The 11,209-nt window shown below is 35.8% G+C and overlaps 1 protein-coding gene across 1 annotated transcript; it reads left to right on the top strand.

Annotated features, from left to right (window-relative positions):
- The first annotated feature begins 7,328 nt into the window (after positions 1-7,328).
- Positions 7,329-8,085, top strand: LOC114630296 (pyridoxal phosphate phosphatase PHOSPHO2-like). The gene has a single exon (XM_028778423.1). It carries the CDS (start codon positions 7,360-7,362, stop codon positions 8,083-8,085), a length of 726 nt encoding a protein of 241 aa, XP_028634256.1. The 5' UTR covers positions 7,329-7,359.
- Positions 8,086-11,209: the final 3,124 nt, after the last annotated feature.

Below are 11,209 nucleotides of genomic sequence, written 5' to 3'. Positions count from 1 at the left end.
TTTTCTGCTGACAGGGAAAATTACATAGATTTAAAATTATGGTCAGTTTAATATTACTAATAAATAGCATTTTTTATAGCCTACCAACATGATTTTGTAAAAATCATCAATATTCACAGCATGGCTGTCCCCAATACCCAAGCTCATCACCACTGATTGCATTTTGAATGGTTCATTTATTTAGAATGACCACAAAAACTTTCCAGAATGATTGCTGTGTGTATTGTGAATGAGAAAGCAGCCAGCTGATTAAAATGACCCTGGAGAGAATGGTAATTTTTTTCTCTATCATCTATCTCTGTATAAGGGAAGATAATTTTATTGCAAAGAAATGATTTCCAGGAAGAGTTTGTTTGGACTAAGTGTGGTGATAGTCTATGTTTTCAGATCTTTACAAATGAGGTTCAGGCTTTTTATAAAGAAATCTAGTATAGAACCTCAAACCAATGAGAATTAATATTCAGACTTTGTCTCTGTAGCTGAGTCAATTAGTACAAGAATATAGGCAAATTGAGTATGTCAGATAATATGACTGTTTAATCCAACTATTCTGCATTAACTATGGACAGGTGCTGCCATTTCTATGATGATTGTCCAGTTCTGATAAGCAACAGCTCTGTCATTACAAAGGTAGTATCCTGTTGTGTGCAAAGAAGCAAGAGACTACATGACAAATAAAAGCATAATTTTCTATTTTTAAGTCTCACGAATGCCCCTAAATCCCTTGTCTCATTTGCTTCTAACAGCTATCTTTGTATTGAAGAAAATGTAATGGTTTGTATAGGCTTGGCCTGGAGAGTGGCACTAGTAGAATGTGTGGCTCTGTTGGAGTAGGTGTGACTCTGATAGAATAGGCATGTCACTGTGGGTGTGGGCCTCAAGACTCTCATCCTAGCTGCCTGGAAACCAGTATTCTGCTAGCAGCCTTCAGATAAAGATGTAGAACTCTCAGCCCCTTCTGCACCATGCCTGCCTGGGTGCTGCCATGTTCCCACCCTAATGATAATGGACTGAATGTCTTGAACCTGTAAGCCTGTTGCAATTAAATGTTATCCTTATGAGAGTTGCCTTGGTCATGGTGTCTGTAAAACCACAACTAAGACAAAAACCAACCAAATATGTACATGAAAAAATAAGGTGTAATCATCTGAGCTCTTGCATGTCAATCATCTACTTTATAAATTTTAAATATATATGGATTGCTCAGGCCTATGAAACTTGCCATGTGACTGATTTTGCTGTTGTAATAATGATCAGTGATTCTCAAATTGTAAGGTTTGGGATGTAGCTCAAATATTTTTCTTCCATTCTGAGGCCCTGAGTTTGATCATGAGAACCAGAGGGAAAAGAACACAAACTGAATAAAAATAATGAAAATATTTGAGCAGATGCTTATATCTTCTGGGTAACTAATTAGAAGGATGAACATATATACACCAAATTCTTTGTTATAAACAAATATAAATTAACTTATTGATTCATTAGATATTTACCCTTTGCTAGTTTTCTGACTGTGGACAAACCACATTACCTGGATGGCCATATAGCTTTCTCATTCATAAAATGGAGCTCACAATAAAATGTTTAGCTTGAGTATTGTTCAAAATTTGCTCAATTTTCAGTATAGTTCCTGCCACCTATGAGTGACACTTGTGGTTTGTGGCATTGATATCCTGAGGTTGATATGATTATGGCTTATCTCTTCAGGAAGAAGTTGCTGGTGGAGAACATGGGAAGGCCAAATTAGCCCTTGACCCTTATCCTACAAACACCACTGAGATGAAAGGCATATAAACAGATCCTTACACTTCACTGTTAAACACACAGAAGTTGAAAAGTAGTGTGTGGAGTCCTACAGCCATACAGAGTAGCAAGTACTAGTGCTTCATAAGGTTATCTTGGCGAATAGCTAACTTCTAAGCTGAGCCTTGAAAAATGTTAAGGACACTTAAAAAGCGGAGGTTATTTCAGTATATATAAAGATTTAACATTTGAACAGTGAAAATGAGCCGTATACACAGGATAGGCTTGTAGCATTGTAAACAAGTTAGAATTAGTTGGAAATATGGTATATATAACTCTAGTCATTTCATTGCTAATTTATGATCTGTTCAATGAGCATTTTAATTTCATCAAGAAATTTAGCAGTCGACTTTATTTCATTTTGTATCCCAAGTGTTAGATTTTGATTGTGAAATGTTCCTCATAGTCTTGTGTGTTTTAACTCTTGGGTCATAGCTGCTGACACTCTTTGGGGAAAACATGAAATCTTTAAATTTTTAGGTTTGACTTTGCTAGAAGTGGATCACTGGAGAGAGGGAAGTAGTGAAGGGGCAGAGAAAATGGGCTGGAGTCCTGTCTAGATCCAGTTCATGCTTTCCGTTTTTCTGATACTGTGACATATTTGGATTTCTGTATCACTCATCTCTACTATCAAGATGTCCCACCCACCACCATGCTTTCTTATCTGTGATCACTAATATTCTGTGATCCTCACTAACCTCCTCCCTAAAGTTGTCAAGAACTGCCTCATAGCCACTGGAAAAGTAATCGATACACCTGGAAACTACAAAGCATTCTGAAATGCAAGATCAGCATATGTTAATTGATCAAACAACTTAATCATTCATCTTTTAATTTACCCACTTTACTCGCCATTAATGTCTTTCCTATCTCTTTCTATTTTGTTAGGTCTTGAACTTTTGTGGAATTCTTTTCTCCCTTCCATATTAGACGTTATTCTAAAAGTAACTATTATCATGGCACATGCAAATAGAAGAAATGCATAAATCTTGCTGAATTTACATATTTAGATATAACAAATACAACAGATGCAAAAAATAGGAGAGGAAGATGCAGAAGGCTAGCTACTTTTGCCTCATGACTGCATTTGGGCTCTGCAGTCATCTGTCTACAGACTATGGAAAGCTGCACATGCAGGTGTTTTATACCATGCCTGACTAGAGTGAAACATATGGATGTCTTTAGGTAAGATATAAGTATATATAAAGTTATATATATATATATATATATATATATATATATATGTATTAAGGTATATATATATATATATTAAGGTATATATATACATATGTGTGTATGTGTGTATGTGTGTGTGTGTAAGAGTAAATGTGTAAGAGTATATGTGTATATGTGTTTTGCCTAAATAGAATAAGTAACTCAATGACTCAATGTTTTATTTGAGAAATTGTGGTAAGACATAATGTCTAAACTCATCACATATTTGTGGATAATTCTTTTTACATAAAGAAAATATGATAATAATGTGTGATGATTATGGAGGTCAGAATTAACTTTCTATTCAATGGTTATCAATTTTCTTACAGAATTATTCCTGGAATTTTATATACATTATCTTTTTTTCTCTCTCCTAAAAAGACATGATGGTTTTAAGAATGTGTACTCCTTGCCCTCTAGAACTTATAATGATCTAGAAAAGGACAGTTTGATAAGGGACAAAATTCCAGAGTTTATGAGAAAGCTATAAGCACACTCCAACACTATAAGTCACATTTGCTTATAGTTGACATGTGGACATCCATCAAAGAGTTAGTGGCTATGCATTTTCAGTTAAAATGTAGACAATAAATGTATCTATTCCTCAATTCCCAGGAGTCTAACATAATAAACGGTGGGTATTCTGAGCACTAGAAAGGGGCCAACTGAGTATAGAATACCTGGCAGGAGTAAGGATTATAGGACAATCCCAAGGAGAAACACTGTGAAAGCTTAAATAAAATTAACTTCAGTTCTGTGGTTATTTTTCAGTTCTTTGTTTATTGTAAAAACTACAATATAAATTCATAACCACATAAATCTGGTAGGAAAAACCTCATGTTAAAGATGTCTCCTAATTCTAAAAATAGAGGAAGTATTTAACTTATATCAATGTGATATATGAAAGTATTCAACACAATAACTTGTTTGGTAAGCATTCCATGTTGCTCATATAGTGAGAAATCCAGATTGATTTTTATTATGGATTACTCTCTTTCTTGTGTGAAGAAGAGTATACTGTATAAATGCCTGCTATTTGTTGCCTAAATGATTGAATTATTAAATACTTTTTCAAGTTCCTTTGATACCTTTTTTTGGTTTTTTTGGAGAATGGGTATTTGTACCAGGTATCCTGAATATTCAAGAGAATGATAAAGTTCTTGCCAGTCAAAAGTCTTCACCACAAACTACAGGGGACAGACATGGATTTTTAAATATGTGTTCATATGGGTGTGCAGGCACATGGATGTATGCAGGTATAAATAATTGTGCACATAGATGTGGAAATTAGAACTCACCAATTAGGAAAGGCTGTCTAGCTAATGAGCCTCAAGGCTCTTTCTGTCCCTGCCTTCACAGAATTGGAATAACAAGCTTGTACCACTATACTGGATGCTTATGTGGCTGTTGGGAATAGAACTGAGGTCTTTGTTCTTGCAAAGCAAGCTCCTTACTGACTGAATCTTGTCTCCACCCTAGATTGCCTGAGGAATGTCTTTTGTCCAATATTTCTTTGGTATCCACTGAAAGATATCCAACTTTATCTAATTTCAGGATTTGTGGGATTTACAAAGTTCTTTGGAGTTCTACAGAAAAGAACTTTGCCTTCCATGATTGTGTGTGAATATGGAGTTCAGTCCTGACCTTTCAGCAGTTGGGCAAATGACTCTTAGGATAATTTCCGAGATAGTAATTATGGTCATGAAAATGAAGCCCTGGTAAGAAGCATCAGCCAAACATCTTAGGTGGAAATCACACACACACACACACAAATAACAGTTTACACAATCTAGGACTTTGTTAGAGGATATCAGAATGCTGGTGTTCGTCTCAGAAGCCCAAAGAATAGGCACTGGAATCTCACATCACATTTGTATATTAATTCAAAAGTTAGTGACCCGTGGCCTTATTTGTTTGTTTGGTTTGGTTTTTCAAAACAGGGTTTCTCTGTATAATAGCCCTGGCAGTCCTAGACTCACTTTATAGCTTTGTAGTCCAGGCTGGTACTGAATTCATAAAGATTCACCCATCTTTGCTTCCTAAGTGCTGGGATTAAAAGTGTGGACTAGCATACCCAGCGACACTTGACATTTCTTTCTAGAATCTTCACCACTGTCATCTCTTCAAGTCATTTACTCTTTGGCAATTGTTTCCAGACAATGGATCCCTATTGATACTTGATTCATTATGTTGACTTATTTCTGTGAAAAGGTGGAAGGAATTTCTAACTTATACCCTAGAGAAGTGGGACACAACATAAGGATTACTTTGAATAACGGTAAGAGACCTCAGTAGATGGTGGCTGCATCTATGAGAAAAGAATATTGATAAGACAGGTGATCTTACCCATTTTTCCCCACCTGAGATAATTCAAGGTTTCAGCCCTCTACTCCACAACAAAGATAACATTAATATTTAGAGGGTCTTCTTTATGAATCTCTGACATGCTCCAAAATAAACTGGAGTCACAATTACATGAGGGCAGATATTTATCAATTCTTCTAATGCTTTGTTTTGTTAAAAGAAAGTCATTATGGTTTTGATTGGTCCATAAGTCTCACTGTAATTTTGTGATAATGTATCTCTCCATTATTTTTTAATCATAGTCCATACAATATTGTTATCACTGGTATCAGATATGAATCCCATAGGGATGGAACCATTACAAAATCTATGTGACTTTGTCCCACAGTTATACTTTCATCTTCTATGGTAGTTTGGATGAGAATGGCACCCACAGGCTCATATAGTTGAATACTTGGTCCCTGGTTAGTGGAACTGTTTCAGAAAGAATAGGAGATGTGGCCTTGTTGGAAGAGGTGTGTCACTGGCAGTGGGCATTGACGTTTCAAAAGCCCACACCATTCCCAGATAGTCTTCTCTCTTTCTTTTTCTGCCTTCTGCTTTTGGATTAGATGTACACCTTTACTGACTGCTCTATCAACATGCTTGCCTGCTGCCATTACCCTTGCCAGACTCTGTGTCATGATGGCCATGGACTCTAATGCTCCCAAATAAAATGCTCTCTTTTATAAGTTACCTAGGTCATGGTATTTTGTCATGACAGGAGAACAATAACTAAGATATTGTCTTTGCACACATTATCATTGGATTTATTACAGCATTAAATGGTTTCCATATTTTCTTAAATGCTGTTTTTGGTGAAAGCTTCCTCATCTCTCCTGAAAATAGAATCTTGACTGACTCGTCCCAGATTTTCCAGACTGCTCAAGACGTTTCTGAATTCCTCTTTAGAGACGAGCTTGATGTTTGTATTGTATATATACTTTAACTTTAGAGAAATCTCTTTTGCTGGTTATTGAATCCTAGATTTATATGTTATTCTTTCCTATAAATAAAGATTTTTTTTACTCATTCACTAATCTATTCAATTATTTTATGTTGAAAATAAAAAAAGAAATGATCTAGTTTAATGTACCACTTTCAATTGGCTTGCAATTGTCTTTCTTATTACAGTTTTTTTTCCCCTTAGGAAGCTTTCTGGAGTTTCTTTGAATCATACATTTTTAGCAATTTAAATATAATATAAAATGACATTATTTTCTTCACAAATTTTTTATAGGGTCTACACTGTTCTTTCAAAATTTTAAATAATTCAAAGGCATTTTTGAACATATAAAATAGTAGAGTTCATTGCCAAACTGGCATATACTTACCTTATGAGATGGTAAATACTTAAACATCTTTTTTAAACTAGGAAACAGGCCTAAGTTTACAACAGGTCCTGATTTCCATAGGGGACATGTTGCAGTAATGTCTGATTTCATGGAACCAACCAACCATTCACCCCAGAAGATAGAAAATGGAAGAAATACATGCGATGGACTCTTGTAGACCTGTGTGAGCTAGCTATATAGTATATAGACTCTCAGACTGCATGAAAACCTAATCAATCTCTATTCTAGTTAAGTATTTTTTTCAGTGTTAGGGATTGAACTATACTTACTAAGTCTTCTACTACTGAATTACATATTTAACCAAACTATATGCTATCTTAAAGAAAACCACTTTGATATAAAGTTTTTATATTTGAAAAAATGTGTAATCTTATTTTTTTCAAATTAACAGACAGCAGTAAATAGTTCAGCTAAGCATTGAGTTGAAGGGATACAAAGACTAGACTACATGATCATTAAATTTAAGAATAAATTGATGGACCATCCTCCTAACTGCCTAGAAGACAGTCTTCTGTTTGCCTTTGGAATGAGATACAGTACTCAGCTCCTCCAGCCATCATGCCAGCCTGAACACTGCCATTCACACCATTGTGATAATGGACTGAACTTCAGAACCTGGTAACCCAAGTCTGTTAGTGGAACCATGAAAGTTTTGTTGGTGTTTGACTTTGACAATACAATCATAGATGACAACAGTGACACCTGGATTGTACAGTGTGCTCCAGACAAAAAGCTTCCCATTGAGCTACAAGATTCTTACCAAAAGGGGCTTTGGACAGAATTTATGGGCAGAGTCTTTAAGTATTTGAAAGATGAGGGGGTAAAAGAAGATGAACTGAAGAGGGCAGTGACGTCACTGCCCTCCACCTCAGGGATGATAGAACTTCTCAGCTTCCTGAGGATGAACAAGGACAGGTTTGACTGCATCATCATTTCGGATTCAAATTCCATCTTCATAGATTGGGTTTTAGAAACTGCTGCTTTTCATGATGTCTTTGATAATGTGTTTACCAATCCACCATCTTTTGACAGCAATGGTTTTCTCACAGTGAAAAACTGTCATAGTCATTCTTGCACTAGGTGCCCAAAGAATCTTTGCAAAAATATAGTTTTGGGAGAATTTATAGATAAACAGTTACAAAAGGGAGTGAGATATACACAGATTGTTTATATAGGCGATGGTGGAAATGATGTCTGTCCAGTAACTTTTTTAAAGAAAAATGATGTTGCCATGCCACGGGAAGGATATACTTTACATAGAACTCTTGCCAAAATGTCTCAAAACCTTGAGCCTATGGAATCGTCTGTTGTAGTTTGGTCTTCAGGTGTTGAAATAATTTCTCATTTACAACGTCTAATGAAGATGTGATGTGCCAACCATTGAAATGTGTATTAGTTAAGGTTGGGCTCAGCAACATAAAACTCAATTCCCAGTATTAGTACCTTTAAGTGAGAGGTTTTCTTCTTAAAGAATTCTGGTGGTATGTCAAGGCCACTAGGTTGCTCAGCCACCCTCAGCTTTTGGCCCTAACCCATGGTTTGAGATTGATATTGAAGCTCCAATTCTCACAACAAACAGTATGGCCAGAAAGAACCAGGGTAGTAGTTTACCCTTTGTTCAAGAATATTTTCCAATTGTACCAAACAGTTCCTTTTGAATACCACTAGCCAAAACCTAGTCAGAGCCTTCCCCAACTGCAAAGACAGGAAATGTAGCTTTCATTTCAGGTGGTCATGTCCCTGGGAAAAAGTGGAAAAACAATATATAATTAAAGTATGTGGAACTCATAGTCTATACTAAGGATGGTTAATAATAGATTCTGTTTTTTTTTAATTTCTGAAGAAAGTAGCTTTATTTTACTCTTATTTTAAAAATAGACAGTTTAAAAATGTTTAATTTAAAATGTCTTATTTAAAAATGTTGAAAGTAGCTGATGAGCTGTCTTCCCCTGCTGTCAGCAAGTCATACAGACACTCAAGTGTGTCCAAGATTCAGCTTCCCCAATACCTGCTACTATGGCCAAGGCAGGTGTTATTGCTGGAGGTAAAATGAATGCTAATACTGCCTAACAGGAGCACTGAAGACTGCCGTCATCCAAGAGGGCCCAGCATGAGGATCATGCAAAGCCTCCAAAGCCTTAGGCAAGTCCGTGCTTGAACCCAATTGTGATGAGCCTTTGTGTGTCAAGTTGGTGGAGGAGCTTGGTGCTGAGCATGAAGATCAAATTAGGCATCTGTGAAAGCAAGAGAGGGGACCTATAAACCTGGCTGTGGTATGTTAAGGATGCTAATTGAAGACTACTTCAAATGCAAGAAATAAAACTAGCTTGATTTTCGTTTCCCAACAACGAAAGCCCGATACTTTATTCACATAAGAATAAAAGCTCTCAAATGTAAAAAAAAAAAAAAAGAAAAAATTGATTATATTCTATGAGGTGAAACTGGAATCAGAATATATGGGTAGGGACTACCAGTTCTACATTTTAATAGCTAACTAAAATTCTCTATGCTATATCTCTAGGAGACTCAGTTAAAAAGTAAATCTATCCAACAGTAGCTTTTTAAGGACAATCACAGAGTGGATATCAGTGTTATGTGATAAATGCTTTAAATGTGTGTAAGGCTTAGCATTCTCCCAGACTTTTAATATACCCTCAGGGAGAAACATGAGGTTCTTGTTAATCTGTATCTATATTTTTAGCAAGTTCTCCAGAGATGCCAATGAGTAACTCTTTGGTCCACAGCATGCATGGCAGTAGAAGATTTTGAACTGGGTCATTCCTTTATCCTTTTCAATGTAGAACTGCTGGCTACATCAATAAGTGAATAGACAAAGGAACTAATGAATAGTAGTTCACACCAGAAAGCTATATATGACGTTTTCTACACTCTCAGACTCATCCTCTCTCTTACTTTGACACAGCTGCTATATAAGTATAACATAACTTATTAAGCTGGAAAGTTCCATAAAATTTATCTAAGACCATGGATACAATAAATATGAACTGACTCAGAATGATCACAGGCTCTTGAGTTTTTTTTTAATGAATGTAATCAGGTTAATCTAGATGGAAAACCTTTCTATTAAATATAAATCAATCATCCTCAGTGATAAACTGATCATCATTCACCTCTGACCATGAAGAAAACTGTTTTTCACACTGACACTCAATGTCACAGTTATAGGCTGGTCTCATGTCATGAAGTTTATGGAATATTTATAAGGTGTATTTTAGGGTGACTGACACAAAGTTTTCACTTTATGGTTTTTTTTTTTTATTCTTGGATTACAACTCACTTTAACATGGGCTAGATCCTTTTGGATGTCCTGCACTCATTGGTTAAATGAATCTGTCTATTCTACTCAGTTCTGCAGTGGTATAACTGTTCTATTTCTGAAGTCCTTTCTACATGCAATGTTTTATGATTCTCTATTTCATTCAGAATTTACATTTAATTGTTCTCTTCCTTAAAATGTTTGCCATTTATCTAGCCCCTAGGTTTGGCTTTATGGGATCTTGCCATTTCTCTTCAATTGATGGATTATAATTGGCACTCTGTCACTATGGTGATTTTAGACATTTTCTTTCCAAGTGAATGCATAGACTCCATAAGGATTATATTGTAGAAGGTCATATTTTGTTGTCTATGTGACTGCATATAATAGAACTGCTTAGATTGTTCAGTATTGCCTTGGTCAGGGTGGCTGGTATTGAATTGTTTGAAAAAAATCAATGAAATCTGTGTTATTGAAAAGAGAGAACTGCATTAGATTTACTGGTTCACAAAACTGGAAAGTAGGTCAGTGCCCAACATTCCTGTAATTGCTGCTGGCTCATTTTCAAATTCAGTGACTGCCCCTGAGGACCAGAAAACCATCTATTGCATTGGGGTCAGGGAGGCTGCATCCCTGAGAGACCAGGTCAGCCCAGTCTAGCCCTCTAGGTCTAGACAAAACCCATCTTTGTAACTTTTATCCAGGGTTCTAGAAAACTTTCTCTACTACAGCATATGGTTTGTTTTAGTTTTAGTATGTCAGTAATGTTTCCTCTAATTATTTTTCCATTACTTTTTTTTTTGCCTTTTACAAAAAAGATTTTACCCTGTTCTTCCCCTGAGATTGCTCAAGGACTCTATGTTATTTCATTTTTAAAATGATGTGTTTCAAAAGATGGGCAGAATTAAATCGTGGCAGAAATCAGGGACTAATTAAGCAAGAGTGGGTCACAGTCTAATTTTCCTGTCCTTAGTAAAAATGAAGGTCTTTTTAATTATAAGATTTAAGTTAATGGGCTACATTTTTAGTGTATTAATAATGAGCATCACTATCTCACATACCGGTTACAAGTGAGACATTTGCAAACCTCTGAGGCAAGCCATTGGTTATGTCAAAAGGAAGGAGGAGAGAAAGCAGAATGGCATATCACAGGTAGAACTGGCACAGGGATGGTTAAACTATCTGTTATAGTGCATAACTCTTGTGTTCTTCAGTG

Source organism: Grammomys surdaster, unplaced genomic scaffold (assembly GCF_004785775.1).
Source record: "Grammomys surdaster isolate TR1022 unplaced genomic scaffold, NIH_TR_1.0 335, whole genome shotgun sequence".
NCBI classification, from domain to species: domain Eukaryota; kingdom Metazoa; phylum Chordata; class Mammalia; order Rodentia; family Muridae; genus Grammomys; species Grammomys surdaster.
Note: the sequence above shows the minus strand (reverse complement) of the source record. Positions and strands in the feature narration are given on the sequence as shown.